This window comes from Myiozetetes cayanensis, unplaced genomic scaffold (assembly GCF_022539395.1).
Source record: "Myiozetetes cayanensis isolate MyiCay16 unplaced genomic scaffold, myiCay2020 scf27, whole genome shotgun sequence".
Taxonomy (NCBI): Eukaryota; Metazoa; Chordata; class Aves; order Passeriformes; family Tyrannidae; genus Myiozetetes; species Myiozetetes cayanensis.
Window position 1 is genome coordinate 3,746,242 of NW_026087488.1, and position 20,710 is coordinate 3,766,951.

General features: G+C 53.3%; 1 protein-coding gene across 1 annotated transcript; it reads right to left on the reverse strand.

Moving 5' to 3' along the window:
• Positions 1 to 622: 622 nt before the first annotated feature.
• Positions 623 to 16,145, reverse strand: ADORA2B (adenosine A2b receptor). The gene is made up of 2 exons (XM_050322090.1): positions 15,529 to 16,145; positions 623 to 3,970 (listed from the first exon to the last, which is right to left on the reverse strand). Exons 1-2 carry the CDS (start codon positions 15,891 to 15,893, stop codon positions 3,277 to 3,279), a joined length of 1,059 nt encoding a protein of 352 aa, XP_050178047.1. The 5' UTR covers positions 15,894 to 16,145; the 3' UTR covers positions 623 to 3,276.
• Between the last annotated feature and the right edge of the window lie 4,565 nt (positions 16,146 to 20,710).

A 20,710-nucleotide genomic window follows, 5' to 3' on the forward strand; every position in this document is an offset into this window, starting at 1 on the left:
TGATCCATCACTGTCAAACCTGTACCAGGGACTAGGGCAGGGGGCCCCCAGCACCTCGAGACTGATGACAGGTCTGTGCTTCTGCTGTAACACAGGATCTTTGGAAGCACCACCCCAGTTGCTGGGCTTTAAATTGACCCTTTTCAGACAAGTTGCAAGGTGGGCAAGGCAAGGCTCTCCGAGCCAGGCACGGGGGGAAGGACACTGCTGCTTCCCCATCCACACACCAGCCACTGAGCTGGGAACCAGCTCCTTCCAGCTCTGGCTCCCTGCCCACGCCGTGTCCTCCTCGAGGGCAGTGTGGCCTCCTCTGAGACACCGTGTGAACCCCTCACCACGAGAAATAACGGGGCACAGGCTGAGCCAGGGTGTGTGGGTGGTAAATTAAGCATTCTGTATGTAAATAACAGTTACTGCAAATACAAAATCTGAGCAACATGAGGAAAAACACATCCATCTATGTACATCAGAGCAGTGAGGAGTGACAGCTGAATGGCTTCAGCTGCGCTCGCTACAGAAAGTTCCTCGGCCGTTTTTACTTCACATTTTTGTAGAAACCTTCAGAGCTTTTTTATTTTGAGGGGGGGCAAGGGAAGTGTCCTATTTTTATTTTGCCTTGAAATGTCTTTGGCTCAGATCCACAAAGGCACTCTGCTGTGCCTCGTGACCGTGGTGACCTGGGCCACAGTTACTGCCTGACACCCCGACGGCACAGTCGTACTACGGATACACCTCATCCATCTGCAGGAATTCAGGCTCATGAGAGGCAGAGGAAGGTGGCAGTCGTGGATGCTGAGCTGCAGTGCAAGCTGTCACATACAACCAGTGTCCTGGGGCCTCCTCTTTCGGTTTTAGAGCACTCTTGAGTTTCAGTCTGTTGGTGCTGTCCAGAGTTTGGTTCTTTTTCAGCCAGCAGAAGGGAGAGATGACATCCTTTGTTGTGAGAAGAAATGTGGTTGCAACCACTTTGCAACACTGCCAGACCTGCAGGTGAAACCCTGCTTGTTTCCAGCCATGATTAACAGAAGGAACACAGCCAAAGATAATACAGAAGGGAAGGAATGAGCGGAGGAGAGAGTCAGCCCCTGCCCAAATGGCAGGAGGTGGCTACATGTGTCAGCTGGACTGTGACCAAGGCAGATGCAGCAAAGCTGAATGGGGCTGTTAAAGGAAAAGCACTTGGGACAGTAACTTTAACTGTTCAGATTCTTCTTGGAAATGCACATGAGATACTGAGCTGTAGCTAAATTTGGACACTGCATAAACATGCACAAACCCATTCAGAGTTACTGGTGATTCACCCAGGTTTGGGGTTGGCTCTCAGGGCTGAGCTGCTACACAAGGTAGTGAAATCCATCACTCTCAGGGAACCATTCCCTGTGCATGGTGGGCCCTAAGTCATTCCTGCAGCTGCTGCCTGCAGGTCTTGCCAGCTGGCAGAGCAGATGCTGCAGGAACAAGATTTCTTCACATCAGCTTTTCAACTGATTTTACACCGTATTTGTCATTATATATGCCAGAGAAATTAAATTCTTGGGGTCTTGTATTAACCCCCTTTTAGTGCAACACAGTTTTAAAAAAAAATACATGATTCAAGTACAATTTTCCAGGGACAAACTGCTCATCACGCATCACAGTCTGTCCACTGGACCTGTTCTTCAGGAACTGGCTGTGTTCAAACTTCCTTCCCTGCAGCCTGGCCCCAGAAGTCCTGCTGCCTCTGTCCCCCTGCCTGAGTTACTGCTGACAACCATTTACCAGCAGTCCCTGCGCTCCAGCTCCTCACCAGTTGCGTGGTGGTGCTGCTGGCACCGAGTGCTCCGGAGGGAGATGGAACCTTCAGGCAGGATTCCCATCTGTGAGAGGGCCACGATGCGATGGCAGGTCTGAGCTGGTCAGGGGCAGCTGCATCTCTGTACCACCATCAGCTTGTTCTTCAGAAATTACTGCTCTGCTCTCCCTGCCTTTGTCTCGTTTTGGGTATCACCGCTGCACGTTAAACTGGTGCAGTAATTACTGAGCTGTGGTTGCAGAGGGTTATTAACCTGCACTATAATTAAGACTGCTCTGCTGATGAGTGGGCTTGGGGCTCACTCAGAGTGAGGGCCAGGACACGTGGCCAACTACAGAGGCCAGGCTAGACAACCTGTGAGAGCTTTGCCAAAATCAGGTCACAGGCCACGGCAATCTTGCTTCTCACACACATTAGCACTTTAGCTCCCTTCCTGTCTCTTTTTGCTACTGATGCAGGTCAGCATTGGAAAAAATAAAAATATAAAAATTATTGTAAAAAAAAATGTTTTTTAAAAAAAAAATTAAAAAAAAAAAAGCGCATTCACAGCCTCAGGGGGTTACAGGGCTGCAGAGGAACCCTAGCCAGATCAAGCTGTAGGGACCAGGTGAGCTGCACATGCAGCTCTCACAGCTAAAACCCGCACTTCTGGAAGCACTGCAAGGATGGCAAGTCTTGATTTGGGAGCAAAAATCTGATTGTGGAGCTCAGTCCGAGTGGCACTGCCCTCAGTGACTCCGGATCAGACCAGGCAAGATCACTGGGGCACCTCTCCCTTTTGACATCCAAAAACAGACCTGAAAGCAAACCTGCAGCTTTGGGCTGCACAGTCCTGTAGACCAAAGTGATTTAAAGGCCATGGGACTGCTGTTGTAAAACCTTGGTCAACTCTTTTTCTCAACAACTCCAAGTAGGGTTTTCATGCTGGGGCCAGAAATAGCTGGCCAGTTCTGATCTGGTTTTCCCATCCACACAGTCCCTCCCCTCAGAGCCTGGAACAGATTCCATTTCACACCAGCAACTGGGCTAAGTAAGACTTTTTCCCATCGGAGAATACGAGCTGCATCAAACAATTGATGGAATAATTAGGGTATTACCAAAGAGCTGTCAAGTATGGACTTGGAGAACAACTCAAAAACAGACCGCAAAATTATTACTCCTAAATGAATCAAAAATATTAAAAAAATAATAATAATAATAATAATAATAATAATTAAAATAAAGATCCTATGACTTGAACATGAGCAGCACAATTAGGGGAAACACCCCCAGCAGGTGATTCTTCCCCAGTCAACGTCCGACCTGGAAGGGAAACGCGACGCCATCAGCGGCACTCACACCCTGGAGGGGGTGGTGGAGGGTGAGCTGCACTCAGTGTCCCCCCATCAGGTCACTCCTCCACCAGGCACTGTGTTAATTACAAAAATCAAATTAAAAAAGCACAGCTGCACAGTGGTCATGTCTGAGCACCCCCTCAGGCGGGGTCAGATGGTCACCGAGGCCACGGGGCAGTTGATGTTGGTGACAGTCAAGTGCTGGTGGTTGTCAGTGGTGCCCTTGGGGAGGTCGTCCGCCCTGCAGAGGATCTTGGAAATGATCTTGCGGAAGGTGTAGCGGAAGTCCCTGATCCGGTAGGCGTAGATGATGGGATTGATGACGGAGTTGGCGTGGGAGAGGGTGATGGCCACGTACATCACCCACTCGGGCTTGGATTTGGAGAAGTCCTCGTGGAAGTGCGTGATGCAGTTCAGGATGTGCAGGGGCAGCCAGCAGAAGGCAAAAAGCCCCACAATGATGGCCAGAGACTTGGCCGCGTGCACCTCCTTCTGCAGCGTGGTCCTGGAGTTGCCCATCAGCTCGATCTGGTGCAGCTGCTTGCAGGCCACCATGAATATCTTGATGTAGATGCCCAGCATGATGACGAGTGGCAGCAGCACGCAGCCGAAGAAGTTGAAGTACACCATGTAGCTCATCGTGACCACGTTCTCGAAGAGGCAGGAGATGAAGCAGCCGTGGTGCCCCGACCCCGGGCCAGCCCCTGTCTCGTTGGTGGCGTTGGGACAACCGCTCATGGCTTTATTCCAGCCCATAAGTGGAGTCAGTCCAATTCCGAAGGACAGGAGCCACAGCACGGCGATGAGTCCTCTCGCCCTCTTGCCAGTCACCAGGCTGTTATACCTGCAGCACCCAGAGCAAAACCAGGTCAGGGACATTAAATAAATGAGCACTGGTGACTTCCCTGCTGTTAAAGTCATCAGCACTGTGGCTAATGAGACAAAAGCCCCACCCACACTCACACAGGAGCTTCACCTCTGTTATCACCCGAGGGGTAAAATACCTCACCTGTGCTCTCCACCTCCACAGAGTGATTTGGGGGATTGACTCATTTACTATTCCTGAGAGGCACCAGGCGCTGCCCCAGCCCACAAACAGCCTTCAATAGGAGGGAAAGGACTTGGAGTCTTAAAAAAGACTTTATCATTGCATGAGCCTAAACCACCAACTGCCAGGAGGGCACGAACAGGGGAAGGTTCCCATGGTAAATGATGTCCTCTCCTGCCCTAGGCAGCCACTGCTTGCACGCCAGGACACGCTGCTGGGCTGCACCAACATCTGGGCTGTCCTCGTCCAGCTGAGGCAATGCTGGTGCTCAAATCTGCACTGCAGTACCACAAGTGCTGTGGAAAAGCTCTGCTGTGGCCCAGGGACAAGTTGCTGCAGTGCTGAGGGGTGCAGTCATGCACTGCCCCACACCTTCCCTAACCCCACACATGTCCTCATGGCCCCTCCAGCCCCCAAGATGCTCAGAGACACAGAGCTGGAACCTAAAGCAGCAAAAGTCAAGCTGGTTTGGGTGCAACCAGAGCAGATGCCAACATCAAAGCGTCAGTGGGATCACTCTTTGGAGATGGGAAGGAGCAGCGACTGCCAGAAAGACAACAGGAGAAACCCATTCCTGTCCCTGCACAGCCAGTCAGCGTCTGCTGGCTCACACACGTCCCCTCCTTCCCACACCCTTCTCTCAGTGCTTGTTTACTCTGGCTTGGCTACCCTGCTCCTCCTTTCCTAAGAACGTTTGTTCTGATTTTCTTCCGGCCCGTGAGGCAGGGGAGGGTTTTATTCCCACAGAACCGCAGCTGTGCCTGTGAATCACAACTGCTCCGTGTGAGCCGAGCATCCCGCTCCTCCCGAGCACACAGAGACAGCAGGGCAAGAGGGGGCTCTGCCAGCACAGACCAGGAGGCACTGAGGGGCTGGGGGAGCCCTTGACTCCTTCTTCAGGCACAGGCAGGGCTGGCTGGGAGGATGCAGGAGCAGCAGCCGTGTTTGGGCGCTGCTGGATTGTGGACACGCTCCATGGGTGGGTGTCTAAAGGGCAGGTCCAGCCACTGAGGGGCTTCTCCTGCACTTTTTTCTCATTATTACAAAGTTTCACTACTTCAGAAGATGAGAAGCTATCAGATAGGGCATCAGTGGGGCCAAGCCTGTTGCTTTTATACCCCGTGTTAAGTTTTCAGAAACTGGAGCTGGTTTGGGGTTGTGGGGCCTGAAAACATTAAGACTTGATTTGGAGCAGCTTCCCAGAAATCCAGTCTCTTGGCAAAGCCTGAGTCTCGAGCTGCAATGTTGGCCAGGCTCAGTCAGTGCTGTAGAGGCACCAGGAGCTGCTGCTGACCTGCAGCTCTGCACGTGGGAAGGGAAAACTGCGGCTCCTTGGCTCGTCTAAGCCATGCTTAGTTGATCTCTTCCGTTGCTCCTCTGCTCCACCCCAAAAACTATTGTAGTGAGACTGGAAAATGTGAAAGGACCGTTGCTCAGAAACAGAAACTCCAGGGTTTTGTGTTTGGGGAACAGAAGGGAAGCCTCGGTGTGCCATGCTGAGGTCGGTGTCCACCGCATCACTCCAGCCTGGGGACGTTCAGTGCTGCCTCTTCCTGACAACACATGACCCCAAATAAGGCTTCTTCCATCCGCTCTGCTCCTGAACTCTCCTGCAAGGATGAGTTGGTTTGAAGGTTTACAAAACCAGTTAAGTGGGCACTTAGTTTTTCAGTGGCTCTAAGGGTGGCCTGTTTATTTTAGTGCCGCTCGCTCTTCCCGGTACACACAGCAGAGTCACAGTCACGATCAAGCAGGGGGTCCTCTGTGACAGGATGTAAAAATATGCTGGGCTCCCAGACTGCAGGAGCCAGAGCTGAGCAGTGAGGAGGGCTGGAGGCCTGTCAGCACAGGGCAGAGATGGTGTTCACCTCGGTGGAGATAACTCCCAGTGAACAACTGCTCTCCTCACATTAGCTCTTTATTTGCATTGCAAATCCCTCCCAGCATCTTTCCATTCAGCTGATGGCAGGTACTGCTGTGGCCTCCCAGAAGGGTCTGTGCCAAGCCCTGGTGGCTGAGCTGCCAGCCAGAAGAGGCCAAGGTGGGCATAGCCTGATGTTCTAGAATTGTTCATTAGTCACCTTGTTATTATTACCTAAATACACTTATTTGGTGGGACACTGCCTGTATTGCCCTAAGTGAACAGAGATTAAGCCTGTGCTCAAAATAAAGTGCATGACTGTCACCAGATCCAGGTATGAAGAGTCTCATAAGCCACACAACACAGGAACCCCATCATAAACCTTCATCAGCAATGGGCAGGAGCTGTGAGACAGCTGAGCTGGGACAGCTCTTCCCTAAGCACTATAAACACAGTCAGACAGTGAGGAATGGATTTTCACACCTCTGAATGCTCCAGCAAACCCCTCCTTCATTCTCTTTCAGCCTTAATATTATTATGTAAAAAACTACTAAAGTAAATTTGCTCACCTAAGTCTGCTCAACTAATGTATAACAAATATTGAATCACCTCTGTGTTTCTGCCCAGAGGCATCAAATGCTGCTTTAATGTAAATAACAGCTGAATATTTTAAAATGATTTATTGAGATTAAATAACCTGGCAATGCATTAGTTCCTTTTACACCTCCAGGCAAAGCCTCTTTACTGGCTTAATCACCACGAAGGTGCTAATTACGTTCTTGTGACAGGAAGAACTGTGCATTGGCCACCAGTGTCACAGGCACAGGAGCCTGGGCTGCAGCAGGTCAAGTACTTTCAAGAGAGTTCAGCTGCTTTTACAATATCCACTGGTGTCACTGTGGGCAGCTGGGTCTGTCCACACTGTGTCCTCCCAGCAAAGGCTTCAGCCAGGGCTCCACTGCCCTGCCAGTGAGGCTGGAGGAGGTGACCCCTGGGCTGGAGATGGGAGAGCATCACAGCAACCACCAAAAGGCCCAAGCTGTCTGCTGGGAATGCTCACTGCGTTCTCTGCTCAGTAGGATGGTGAGGGGTTTGGGGTTTTTTTTTTTCCAGCAGGTCTCATTGCATTTCTACTGCTCTGTATTGGGGCTGGAGGCCAGCCCAGTCACCCAGGAGGGCTTTGCTAAGCCCAGCTGGCACAGGGCAGGATGCAGTGCCAGCCCAGCCTCTCTGCTGGGCAGGAGTTTGGCTCCCAAAGGCAGGAACTGAGTCATGTCCTGCACGTCCCCAGCATCTCCACACCAGCCCTGCAGTCACCCCGGGGAGGTCACCCAGGCAGAGGCCCTGCTGCCCCTGAGCTCCCTCAAGCACCAGCCAAGGAGGAGTTCAGCATTTGGGGTGATGGACTGGGGGCAGAAAGCAGCAACAGCCTGGAATGGGACTGTTATTCCCACATTATTTATCTCAGAGAGCAGGAATGGGGGACCATCCTGCCTGTCCACAGAAGGGTGAACGGTTCAGAGCATTGTGGTGCCACACAGCCACTCTCCTGTCCATCCTTGTCCCTGTGCCCCAGCCGGAGCAGGAGCTGCTGAGCTGCTCAAGGACTTTGGGCTGGTTCTCCTGCTGCCAAACCCCAGGGCAGGATCAGCCTCCAGTGAGCAATTTCAGAGCTTAAACTCCCAACTCACACACGGCTTGTGCTGAGGCCACGTTCCATGGGATGGGTGGGGAGACACGGCTGTGAGGGCTGTGCCAGGGATGCTGCAGCGGGTTCAGGTCCCCCCTGCACTCCCAGTGCCCAGAGCTGTGGAGGGAGCCCTGGGACTGGTGCTCCCACTGCTCTCCCTGCCTCTGGACACCGGGAGGTGAGCAGATGGAGTTGGCAGGACTCAGACCCCGCAGGTGCTCTGATACGATCAGTGACAATTTATATACTTCTATTTTAAGTGTGAAGGGAAATACACAGACACCTCCATTCAAACGGGGTGAGAGCAGCTCGGCTGCCAAGCATTGTGTCCTTGTCACCTCCTCGCAGCTGTACTTTGCATCTTGCTCCTTTTTTTTTTTTTTTTTTCTTTTCTTTTTTGAGCTATAACAGCACAAAATAAGCTGTGCTCTGCTCCGTGCACAGCCACGGAACGGAGATCACACACCAGCTGAAATCTGCTGGCAGGACGTTTCAAATGATTCATGAATTGCACCTTGGAGAGGAGGGGGGGGTGGGGAGAAAGGAAAGAAAAAGCAAAAGCTGTGGAAGGAGTTGGCGGCGAGAGATGCGATCAGCGGTTACGGTATCAGCCCAGGAAGCAGGACATCTGTGCCTGTCCCGGCGCAGACAAATCACTTCCTCCCGCATCTGTCCCTATTGTGGCAGGGACAGCGGCAGCACTGCCGGCCTTCCTCCGGGATGGGGACTGTCACCACCCCGGCCCAGGTGAGCACACAGGGCTCCGTGGAGGGGCAGGGGCAGCGCTTGGGGACAGGACAGAATAAAACAAAACCCGGCTGTGCTTCGCACTCAGCGCTGGTGATGCCTTTTAGGATGAGCAGGGGGTGTGGAGGGGTACCCGTGTGCCCCAGACTGGCCCTTACAGATCCTACAGCCTGCGAGCCTGGACTATCGAACACCTGCGGGTTCAAAACCCTCTCAGCGAGGGATCCACAGCCAAGTGCTTATCCCTCCGTGAACGCTCCTTCCCGGGGTGGGGACACAGCAGCTCCAAACTCATCCCCGCTCATCCCACAGCCCCCTCAGCCCAGCTTGGCCCCCCAGCCCTGCCACGGCCGGTACCGCGGCGAGGGAACAGCCACAGGGATTGCAGGAGCAGGGATGCGGGAAGGAGGACCACGGGAGAGCCAAAGCGCGCTGCGAGCGGCACTCGGCTGGGTAATGTGGAGGATTAATCAGGGGAAACGCAGCTCAGGCTGCTGCGAGGTGAGGAGAGGCAGGAGGGGGCTCACAGCCCTGCACTTGTTGGACGCCTGACAGCACCCGCGAGGTGGATGTGCGAGTGTCGTTCTCGCACTCACATCAGCCCAGCCCCAGGGATTTGCAGTCACCACCTCGGTTTCTGTCTGTAAAAGCCGCCCCCAAGGCAGTTCTGGCCCCGACAGGGTGAGAAAAGGTGACTGCAAACCGAGCTCAGACACTGGGGGTGTGAGCAGGGCGGGCTGGGGGGCTGCCAGAGGCAAGAGGAGCACAGGAAGGAATGAGCTCAGCTGCCTGCACCGTGTGCAGGGAGCACTGGGTGATACCGGTGTGATACCAGTGCGATACTGGTCTCAAATCAGTGTGATACCTTCGTGCTCCATGGGGCGTTTCTGAGTCCTGGAACACAAACCCCCAGTTTTCCCTGTTTGAGAGCTGAGCTCTTCCTCAGCATCACACCCCCTCCGGGGCTCAGCAGCCCAATTTTATCTGCCTGGTGGGGCCTGGGGCTGAGAATTTTTGTCATTCCAAACCTCCCAGGCAGTCAGACCTCAGCTGTGCAGCACCAGAGAGCTGAGTTAAAGGTGACTGTAGGGGTGAGATGGGGACTAGGATTCAGGGCCAGGTGTTTGGGTGTGATCCCTGGACAGAGCAGTGGTGACCACTGCCCCTCCCAGGCACCCGGTGCTCACTCAGATGACAGGTAAGGGTGGGGAGATGGCAGATCTCTGCTGGATCTCTCTTTCTGCAGTGAAACAGGTGACAAGCCCTTCCCAAAGGCTCCAAACTGCTGCCTTTCCATCCACCAGCCCCAGCAAGCTGCTCCTCATCTGCCCTCCCTGCAGAGTCCTGGCCAGCCTTCCCAGGGGCTGGTGAACGTGGCATGGCCAGCACTGAGCTCAGCACCACCCACCCACCTACCAAAGCCTTATCCCAGCTCCAGGAGCTCATCCCATCCCCTCCTCCCTGCCCCTGCACTGCCTGGTGCCCGTATGGGTGTAGGAGCAGGGACACACAGGGCCACACTCTGATGTACTCCAGGTTATTTGTGGCTCCTGCCCAGCAGGCCTGATGTCATCCATTGGATCAGCAGATAATCCGCTCTTTGGCGTGTGCAAATTCCCTGAGTTTGTCATCCTGGACTTTGGGGAGAGGGCTGAGACATCTGTAGGCACAGCTGGCGTCACTGATTCCTGGCATCTTGTGGCTCAAATACAGTAACAGGAGTCCCCAAACCCCCTGCAGAGTCACTGCCTGGTGTAGCCGAGGGCTGGGGCAGAACACTCCTAAAAGACTGAGTTTTGTGCTCTGGGCTCGTTGCTCTGACAAACAGCAAATTTGTAAACATAATTAACAAAGCAGAAACCTGTAACTGCAAAATAAAACAGTTTCTGCTGAAAAGTTTTGGTTTCATATGGTTTTTTTTACAGAGAGGTCAAAAGATCTTCTGGATAAAAATTCCACCAGATTGTAAAAGCTGCCTTTTTTTTTTTTTTTTTAATCTAAAAAGTAACTTGTATTTTTATATATTGAGTTGTCCAAAATGGAAACAAGCTCCTAAACTTAAAGCTTTGGGTTCTGGCTCAGCCTGGAGATGGATGCCCTCAGCCAGCAGCCTGGAAATGAGGCTTTTTTGGCTGCTGCTCACCCAGCATCCCTGCATCTCCTGGCATTCCTGCTGCCCCCTGACATCCATGCTGTCCCCCAGCTTCTGCAGGAGCTGCATCAGGGCAGAGGTCTCAAGGACAACTCCTTTTCCTGTCAGGGTTTTTGGTTTTTTGGGAGGGAAGTGACCTCTGAGGTGCAGGAAAAATATAAAAATCTGGGACTTGCATTTTGAGGAAACCAGGCTGCTCCCGACTAAAAATAGCCATGATTTCCCCTCTCCACTTCATGGCCATGAGGGCACATGAGATTATTCCTGATGTTCTTGTTGTTGTTGTGCTCTGGCTGCATCCAAAGGCCACGGCAGCCCCTGGCTGGGCACAAACCCCCCGGTTCTGGTGACCCTGAAGCTGTGACAGCCCCGTTCCTCAGGCAGACACACCAGCCCTCCTGGCCTGGCTGAGTTTGTGACACTTTATAAATCACTGATAACCTTGGCCAGGCACAGCGCTCTGAGGGATGGGAGCCAGAGCATCCCTGCTCTGGATTCAGGGATCAGGGATCAGGGATCGGGGATCAGGGATCAGGGTGGATGCCTCCCGTGCTGGTGGGCGCAGGATCGGGCTGTGAGAGCCACAGGCGGGACACGCCCGGCAGTTCAGATAAAGGGCAGTGCGAGGATTAAAGGAATCGAGGAGAGGGCAGAAGAAGGAAGAGCAGCTGCAGTTCTGCATGTTCTGGTGGCACAGTGAGTGGCAGGTGAAGACCGAGGGGATTTTCTCTCCTCTCCAGTGACTCCAGTCCTCCCACCTGCCATGCAAACCCACCGGTTTGCTTTGCTGAGGGAAAAGCTGGGAGTTGAAAGGGATGTGGGAGTTCTTTGCTGGGGAACATGAAGGGAACATCTCCTCTGCAGCAGCAGGGCAGGCAGACCCACAGCCTCAGCCAACCCACCTCTGGAAAGGATGAGAAAAGAGCAGCAACAATCCAAATTTAATTTGTCCCCATGAGGACCTCAGGAAGGAGCTGGATTGTTGCCTTCACCATGTCAAATAGAAGAGGGGCAGCAGCTCCTGTGGGAGATTGGCAGGAGCAGAGGCAGAGCAGGGCAGCACCATTAACAGATCCTGATCCCATTAACAGACTGTGAATCCACACGTGGATGCTCTGGCTGCAGGGGGCCAGCGAGGTGCAGAGAGGGAGAGGACATGGCCATGGATACCCTGTTCCAGTTCACGGCAAAGCTGCCCTGGAACATCAGTCCTTCACTTCTGCTAGGGACAAAGCTGAAGATGGGAGAGAACTAAATCCAGGGAGGAAGGACAAGCACCAGATCAGCTCAGATCACAGGGAACTGGGGATAATTTTCCCTCCACAGGTCCGAGCTGGGATGTTTGCCAGGAAGCAGCAGCAGCAGCACCACACTCACTGTCCTGCAGGAGTTGCCAGCAGACAAGGGCACACACAGCATGAGGTTGTTCAGCATTTCACTCTCCTTTTGCTCTCTAAATATACAGATGCTCTTTTCCCTCCCTAGTTCCTGACACATTTGTTCCAGGCATCCATCCGTACCTACAGTTATTAGCCATGCCAAGGGATTTTGGTTAATGCAAATAGAAGGAAACTGTTTTATTCCACCTACAAATCTTCTTTGGCTCGGAGCTCTGGGACTGTGGGGTGAAATCCAGCCCCGGAGGAAGCCAGAGAGCAAAAGCCTCGCGTCGCTCCCGTGCCAAGCGCTCTGCAGGACGGATTTGCTGCTGCTGAGAGATGCTCCTGGCACGGATATTGTGCTTGGAGGAAGTGCTGGGGGGGAGTGAGCTTTTTTGGGGAGGTGAGGCTGGCAGAGGAGAGCAGGGATGGTGCTGTGTGCCCGGGCAGCACAGGGATGGGCACACCACAGGCTGGAAGCGCCGGAGTCCAGCAGGGTGCAGGAAGCAAAGGTAGGGGCAGAGAACGTTCGAGGACAAGGAGCTGCATCCTGGTGTGATGGCTGGGGAGAAGGGACCCAGGGAAGGGCTCGGAGTTGCAGCTGCACAGAGTGGGCAGCGTGGGCGGGGGCTTCTCCACAAACAGTAAACTCATCAAAAACAAACAAACAAAATAGCAGTTCCAAGGGACAGAAGGAATTCGTGGCTTCAGGTCAAATTCAGCAAATATTTTTAGCCAGAAGAGGGAGGGTCCTAAACGACCATTTTTAAGTAAGATTTTTGTTCTGCAGTTCTCTAGATGAGGAGCTGTCGGTTCCTTCCCCAGCGAGGGCGTCCCCATCTCGAAGAGCAGCACAGCCACATCGGAAGGGTTAAACAACTCAACCCAAAATCTGCCAGGTTGGTCAGGATCACTTTGTTTCACTGAAACCTCCAAACATTGTTGTTCCAGTCTGACTGAAACAATTTTCCTCTTCCCCTTGGGATTTTTCGGTTCAGCCACAGAACTGAAAAATCCATTATTAGCCTGGCTGTAATGCAAGTTCTGCTGCTCACCCCTGCCCAGCCTCTCAGCAGCCTCAAACAGCTCTGAAAGAGCATTAAATAATATGGCACAGACAGTTCTTAATGTCCCTGCCGAGGTTTCCATGGGGAGCTGGTGGTGCTCTGGATGTGACAGGGACACTTATCTGCTCTGCAACAACCACGTTATTTATTGTAATTGCTGGATAGGGCTGGGCACAAATCATTTTCTTAAACGTTTAATACTTCATGCACTGGTATCAGCCTCTGCACTGGCCTCCAGAGTGAGTGTTTGAATGAGAAAAACTTTTCCTAAGGTCTCCTTCCTTACAAACTGATGACCAGCTTTCCCTTCCCACAGCACAAACCTCCTTCCAGAAATGGCACATGCATCTACCTGGAGCCGGTGGTGGGACAAGTTCCTCCCCCTTCACTGCCAGCAGTACCTTGGAGCATCTCAGGAATAACAGTGCTGATGAGGCAGCTCTAACCAAGCCTTGGTTGGAAAATCCTGGTGAGAAGAGAAGTGCTTTGCCTGTGTAGTTTTATAACCTCCTCTCTCCTCTTTTGATCTTGGCTATACAGCCAAAAACAGCCTTTCAGTACCAGTCCCTAAATCTCCTGTTGCCAAAGCAGTGACCTGTCCACTGCCCTGTGCTCCTCACAGGGAGAACCCCCTCCTTTGAAAGGAGTTTTCCTTGCTGGTCCCCTCTGGGAGCAATGAATTGGGTCTCAGTGCCAAGACCAAGTTTAATCCAAACTTCGCACTTCAGACAGCCCAGGATGGGACTGCTTGGTCTCCATTTGTGTCCAGCTAGGAAGCACTCACAGGAATAAAGATGTTTGTGCAAAAGGAATAAAAGATTTGGCGGGAGACGGGGTGAGAAAGCGATGTTGGGAAAGGATCCCGAGGCAAGGCCGAACTGCCCTGGGATGAACCGCCCTGAGGGAGAGTCCAGCAAACCTGCTCGAGACCAGGACTGGGGAATGAAAAAAGAGAGTGGAGGAAAATACTTGCCATTTTGTCAGCTGGCAAAACCACCTCCCTGCTGCAGACCCACGAACGGCCCCCTCAGAGCGTTCCCGACCTGCTGCTTCCCCTGGGATCCCAGTGGAGCACAAGCCCCTCTCACCACATTCCGTTTCCTCAGCTGCAGAAAGTGCCTGTGGCTCAAAGGCAGAGCCACGGCCGTGCCTGACAGCTTGTGGTGCAAAAATAGAGCTACAGCCCAGCCTGACAGCTTGTGGCCAGGGGTATGACTAAACTAACTTCAAAACCCCTGACCTGCCGCCACCCCCCGTCCCGAGAAAGCCTCAAACCAACAAAAGGAAGAGGCACCAAAGCATTATCCAGAGCCAAGGTGGGTCTGGAAGCCCAGTCAGGTGGCTGGGGAGGTCAGAGCCAGGGTCGGAGGTGCTGGAAACAACCTGCCCTGCTCCGTGCTGGGCTGCAGATCTGCCCCCACGTACTCTGCGTGCCCCGGAATTTCCACACGCCGTGCTCGGGTGACACACCCAGCCACACATTTCCACTGCCAGTTCTGATCATCTGCCTGGTGACCAATTAATATCTGCTCAGTGTATGTGAGGTCTCAGATGCAAAGTGCCAGAACAGGTGAAGGGGTGTTTTTTTAAGTCATTTTAAGGTGAATCCATCGCTGGTGCCAAGGAGGTGCCAGAGACGGGCGGAATTCAGGAAAGCTGCAGCTAACAGAGTTCAGCTGAGGTCCCCACACCACATCTGCCCTGCTCCCCCACAGCCTCTGCTCCTGACCAGTCCCTGGAGCCATTCTGGACTCCCCAGTGGGGTCCATCAATGTCATGTTCTCAGGGAGGGATAAATGAGACATGAAGGAGGCTGAGACAAGGAACTCGGGTCGCTTATAATGCAAAGCCGGGGTTTGGTGCACTTAAGCTTAAGGAAGCTGCTGCAGCAACTCACTGGTGGGGTGTCTGTAAGTTATATTCCATACAGTTTTCCCCATTATAATTCAGTTCCCATGAATTAAAAGGAAACCAGTTAATGTCTTTGATGCTGCAATTGGATGGAAGTCTGAACTGTAAAACTCTGAGATCTGACATGTGCACACTTTATCCTTCCCTTTCACAGTAGGGAGCAGGAGAAAGAGTGGCTGCTCCTACATTTAATTACCTGGGAGATGCCTGCACACCACAATAAAGGGGGCTGTATGAATACCTACATAGATTAGCTACAGCTATCCCAAACACACCATTACAACACTCCATGCCCCAACCCCAAGAAACCACTGACCCTCCCAAGAAAATCATCCTCAAGGAATTGAGCTTCCAGGTGTATATTGAGGTAAGAGGCGGGAAACCGATCCCAGTCCCAAGGCAGCTGAGTCCAAAACCTCTGTTATTTTTATCATCACCTGTGAGCAACAATATTCTTGAGACTAGAAGTTCCTGAACACTAAGACAAGGAAGATCAGACCCTGGGCTGTCAGGGAGTGGGGCTGCTGCATCCACTCCAGTCTCTTACCTCAGCGGGATCTTAATAGCCAGGTACCTGTCGATGGCCACGGCCAGCAAGCTGAAAATGGAGCTCTGTGTCAGCACCAGCACGAAGCAGGCGAAGAAGAGGCAGCTGTGAAAATCCACCTGGAATCCAATGCTGATGGTGATGGCAAAAGGGATGGCCAGCAAGCCCACGGCGATATCAGCCACCGCCAGGGATACCAGGAAATAGTTGGTGGCGTTCTTCAAGGTGCTGTTGATGGCCACGGCCCAGCAGACCAGGACGTTTCCAGCGATGGACAGCACGGCGATGATCAGCTCCAGCACGATGTAGGTGGTTTTCACAGTGTCCATGGCGAGAGCCCGGGGCGAGGAGCAGGAGCTGCTCATGAAGGGAAGGGACTTTCCACCGGGCGCCCTCCCGCAGGTACCAACAAGCCACGGGGCAGCCAAACGCCCATCTCCGGGGCCGTGGGGGGCCGGAGGGGCGCGGCGAGCCCCGGGTCGCGGCCCCCCGCTGCCCGCACCGCCCGGCCCCCGCCCGGCATCCGCCCGCGGGGCTCCGCTCACCGCCCGCCCGCCGCCGGGACCCGCCGCGGGGCCATCCGGGACGGGACGGGCCCGGGGACGGTGCTCCCGGGGATGGTCCTGCCGGGGATGGTCCTGCCGGGGATGCTCCGCCCGGGATGCTCCGCCGCTGCCGCCGCTCCCCGCGGAAAAGCCGCTGCCGGCGGCGGCGGGGCTATTTCTGCACATGGGGCGAGCGGGGCGGGGAGTGCGCGGAGCGGAGCCATTGGCCGGGAACCCGCGGGACCGGGACGGCGCCCCCGCATCGCCCGGCCCCGGGACGGCTCCTCCGCATCGCCCGGCTCCGGCTCCCGCACCCTCTGCCCCGGCTCCCGCACCCCCCGGACCCCCGCAACCCGTACGGGGGTGCCGTCCCGGGGTCGTGCCTGGGCGGCTCCCCGGTGTTTTTTGGGCACGCTTTGATAATTTAGGAGTAAAACGTCGCCAAACACGAGGGCTCGGGTGCTGCTGCTGAGGCCGATGGGGACACACCGCAGTTGCCACACCAAAAAAAGTCCCGTCCCGCCCCCCTCACCCCCAGCAGCGCGCTGACCCAAAGTGAGGGATTTCACAAAAATCCTGACAGCGCTGGGTCTGAGGACGGTTATCGCGCAACGGGACACTTCCTGATGTAAGAAATGGCAAAATACCATGGATTAGGAAATGCCGTTACTCACAGGGCTCTGAAGTGTTTGAGTTTTGGTCTGAGGAGCTTAGAAAAAATTTAAACCTGATGCAATCACCAAAGAAGAAATAGGTTGGCTGCACTGGTGGATCTTAGACCAACAGGGAATACGAAGATAAATATAATTTAATAGCTGCTTACCTTTCCATCACAGGTTTCATGCTTTATATTGTGTTCTCCATCAGAACACGGAGTAGAGGTTGAACTTCACACCAGTGCTGTAGCATCCAGCAGCACTGAAAAATTCAGGACAGAAACTGGAAAAAAATCCAAAGCATTAAAGAAAATAAGCCTTCCTCTAGCAAACAGAGAGTAAAAGAAATTACCCTTTTTTTTTTTTTTTTTTAGCAAAGCTAGAAACTTCCCTGTGGAAGAGAATGCTTTCTGGGGATCCAAAGTTAAGGCAGAGCAAAAACACACGGGAAAAATAGGGTCAAAATGATCTCTATGGATGTAGTGCAAATGGAAACACTCCCATTGACTAGCAATGCTTTGGGTCAGACAGACACAAAGGGCAACTCTCAATTCATGTTGAACAAAGTCATTTTTATGAAGTTGGACATCTCAGGAGCAGGGTGCTTAAGGCTGCCCAGGATGCTGAAGGAAAGTGTCTGGGTTATATTTGACTGGATGGGGACACACAGAAGGTTCCCTTTGCTCCCTTCAGATGGAAGGATCTGCCCTTTGCCCTCCCACCAACACCTTTGCACTTTGGACCCCCAAGCACTCTGCTGTCACAGAGAAGGACCAATTCTCATGATGGCACTCACAGGGAAGCACGTCATTCCTGTGATTCAAACCTTGGTGTCCACCTGGGGCTGTGCTGAAAGAGTTCTGAGGTGAGCTCAAGGCTGCTGGTCTCACAGCCCCCGTGTCAGGCTGCTCCATCAGCACTGGCTGCATCCTGAACTTGCCCACACCAGTTTAGTTTATTTACTATTTTGGGATGAGTGTAGCTTCCCCCATGCAGAGCCTGTTATAATCACTTAAATGAGGGTAAACTATCATGGAAAAAGCACCTTTTCCCCCAAAGCAATGGATTTACATCAGGGTTTTTACACACGTTTTCCTAGTGCTGAAACATGTGCCAACATCCACCTTCTGTTGCTTTACAGCACCTCAGGAAGACCAGAATTAACTTTCTGCAGTGGATATACGTCATTAGAAAAAGATCTGCTTTTGTGATCATGGAAGCACTTTTTACAGGCTGAGCCAAGGGAAACTGTGGTTTATCAAGTCAGGCACGGACAGAGAAACCATTATTTCAGGTTCTGATGAATAGGTTGTTTGGGCAAGGTCTCTGTGAGACAGGTAGTAAGGCACTGTGAATATGGTGGATTTTGCATTACATGGAGATTCATGGCTCTCCAAAGCAGCAAAGCCTTTGCCAAGGTCCAGTGGTTTATTCTGGCATTAACCAGTGCAACTGAACTTACTCCCAATCCAACTTCTGCAAGTGGAGCCAAGGACAGGCTCAGCTCTGTTGTACCAAACGTGGTTAAATCCTGCTGGCAGTAAGAGCAGGATGAGCCCATCTCCAGACACAGACACCAATCCTGCCCTCCAGCTGCGCTCTCGGAGCCCTCCTGTAAAACACATGGCATCACACCCCTACCAGGAAACACCAGTGAAGGTGCTGGCCTTGTGAAATAACCACCTGAGCGGGCACTGTGAAACCCTGCAGCTCCTGGGGCTCCGAGGATGATGAATCCATGGGTGAGGGGTGCACATTCACGTTCTGGAGTCCGTAAAGGAGCAAGGAATTCACTCGACTACCGAGGTGAACAGAGCCCAGAGCCTGCAGCTTGTGGAATCCATTCAAGACCTGGGGCGCAGTAACAACACGGCAGCAGGTCCCTGGATGCTCAGATGTCAGACACAGATGAATCACCACTACTATTATTTTCCTGGATTCCCTTTTGCTCCGGGGATTCGCCTCCCAGCACTCACGTAGGAAGCAGCACCAGCCCCAATCTGCCGCTTTCAAGTGCGAGGGCTCATCTGGCTCTTTTGTTCCGAGGGAAACTGATTCAAACAGATCCCACGTTATGAATGGCGGTGCGGTGGGAGACAGGGGCGGCCCCCCGGGGTGGCCACAGCCCGTGTCTCCGAGGCTTGGCAGGAGCCCACCAGCCTCGTACGTGCCGTTCCCTCTGTCGCTGCCGTCCCCGGGGAGCGGAGCTGCCGCCTCGGAGGCCGAGCTCTTCCTGCAGCCTCTGTGATCTCCCCTGAGCGAGGGCTCTGCGCAGCCTCAGCCTCGCCGAGGACTTCCCGAGCGGCCTCTGCCTTGACACCTCCAGTGCTCTTGGCCCAGCCACAAAGGGCTGGAGAGGAGCCCCCACTAACACACATCTCTCCACGCACACCCAACCAGGGGCTGGGACAGCCGCGGGGGGAGGGCTACAAACACAAAGGGAAGCTCCTGAGTCAGTGACAGCCGAGATGTTCTTGCTGGGCCTGCACCCAGATTTGCCTTCTCAGGCACTTCTGAGACAACAGCAACCTCGACAGCTCTTGGTCCTCTCTAAGCCCACAAAGAACAAGCACTGAAGTGGGAGTGTCTCTGCTGCAAAGGGACACGGACATATCCTGGATATCAAAACTAAGGGGGGAAAAAAAGGTGGATGCCAGACAAAAGGTTCATCTTCTTGCTGCTACAGGGACATCCCTCATCTTGGCTTTGGCAGCCCTGGGAGTGCTGCAGCAGTGAGCAGAGCTGGCTCCTGGGTGGTCGAGGGCATCAGCCCAGCACTCAGTGGCATCTGCCAACCATCCCTTCCCAGGAAGGGGCAGCTCCATCCCAAAACTGCCCACGAGAGGGGACACTGAGAGATCAGGAGGAGAGACAGAGGCAGTTCCCAGGGCTTCCTGAGCATGCCCTGGTGTGGGACATGGACTGTGGCACAGTCCCATGACGTGGTGTGTGCCCTTCTACGCCCACGGGGACTCGGAGGGTCTCTCTCTCCCCAGACCTTTCCAGCACACCCTGAAAAAGCCTCCACACTCGTGTCTCCCCAGGAGACACTTGCACTTCTAACCTCCCTTCACTGCTTGTCCCCTCTGCAAGGACTGTGGGCTGAGTGACAGAGGTGGGAGTGGGGATTTGCAAGGTGGGTGTGAGGAGCTGGGCTTAGACCAGCCCCGAGTGCCAGGAACAGACCTCAGCCACCACGTGCTGGGGGAGCTGCCAGCCTGGCAGAGCTGGCACAGCCTCGTGAGCCACATCCCCATTCCCACTCAAGTCTTCACTGGTATTTTTGAGCTGTTTCACAGGGCAAGACACAGCCTGTCCCGAACCTGACTCCAGGAAAGGATTCCCAAGGCACAGCACAACCTCTCAACCACGGAGCAGGTACAAAAACCCTCTTCAAAGTGGTGCTGCCGGTGACGGGCTGAGCTGCACAAGCTCTGCCCAAGGGAGGTGAAAGGAACCAACTTTTTTTTGATGACTTGGTTATTCACAGGCAGTGACACAAATACTCACCTCTGTGTGCTTGTTGCCCAGGTGGCTGTGCTGAGCACGTCAAAGGCTCCAGGAGAGCTCTGCGTTAAAAGGTGAATGGCCAAAGGTGAGGTTTGCAGCTCTGTGGCTGTGGGAGTTTTGCTGGAGGAGGAGGAGGAGTCTGTGAAAGGAAAGTAGAGAGTGAAATTCCAGGGAAAGCTGTTTCCATACTGGAGATTCCAGTCGTTCTGCAAAACCCTTGGAAAACAAAACAGAAAAACTACAGGAAGATCGTAAACTGTAGACGACCAAACTTGGATTTTCCATATCCCCAGGGTCATTGCCAGGTAATAAGTGTATGTTATCCTGGAATCTTAAACTGGTGTTTAAACTATCTGCAAGAACTCGTCTTTTAACAATGCAGGTGTGTGAATTCTTTATAAATTGTTTCATTAGAAAACAAAAAAGTCACCATAAGTTTGGGAAAAAAACCCCAGCATAAACAGCAGTGGA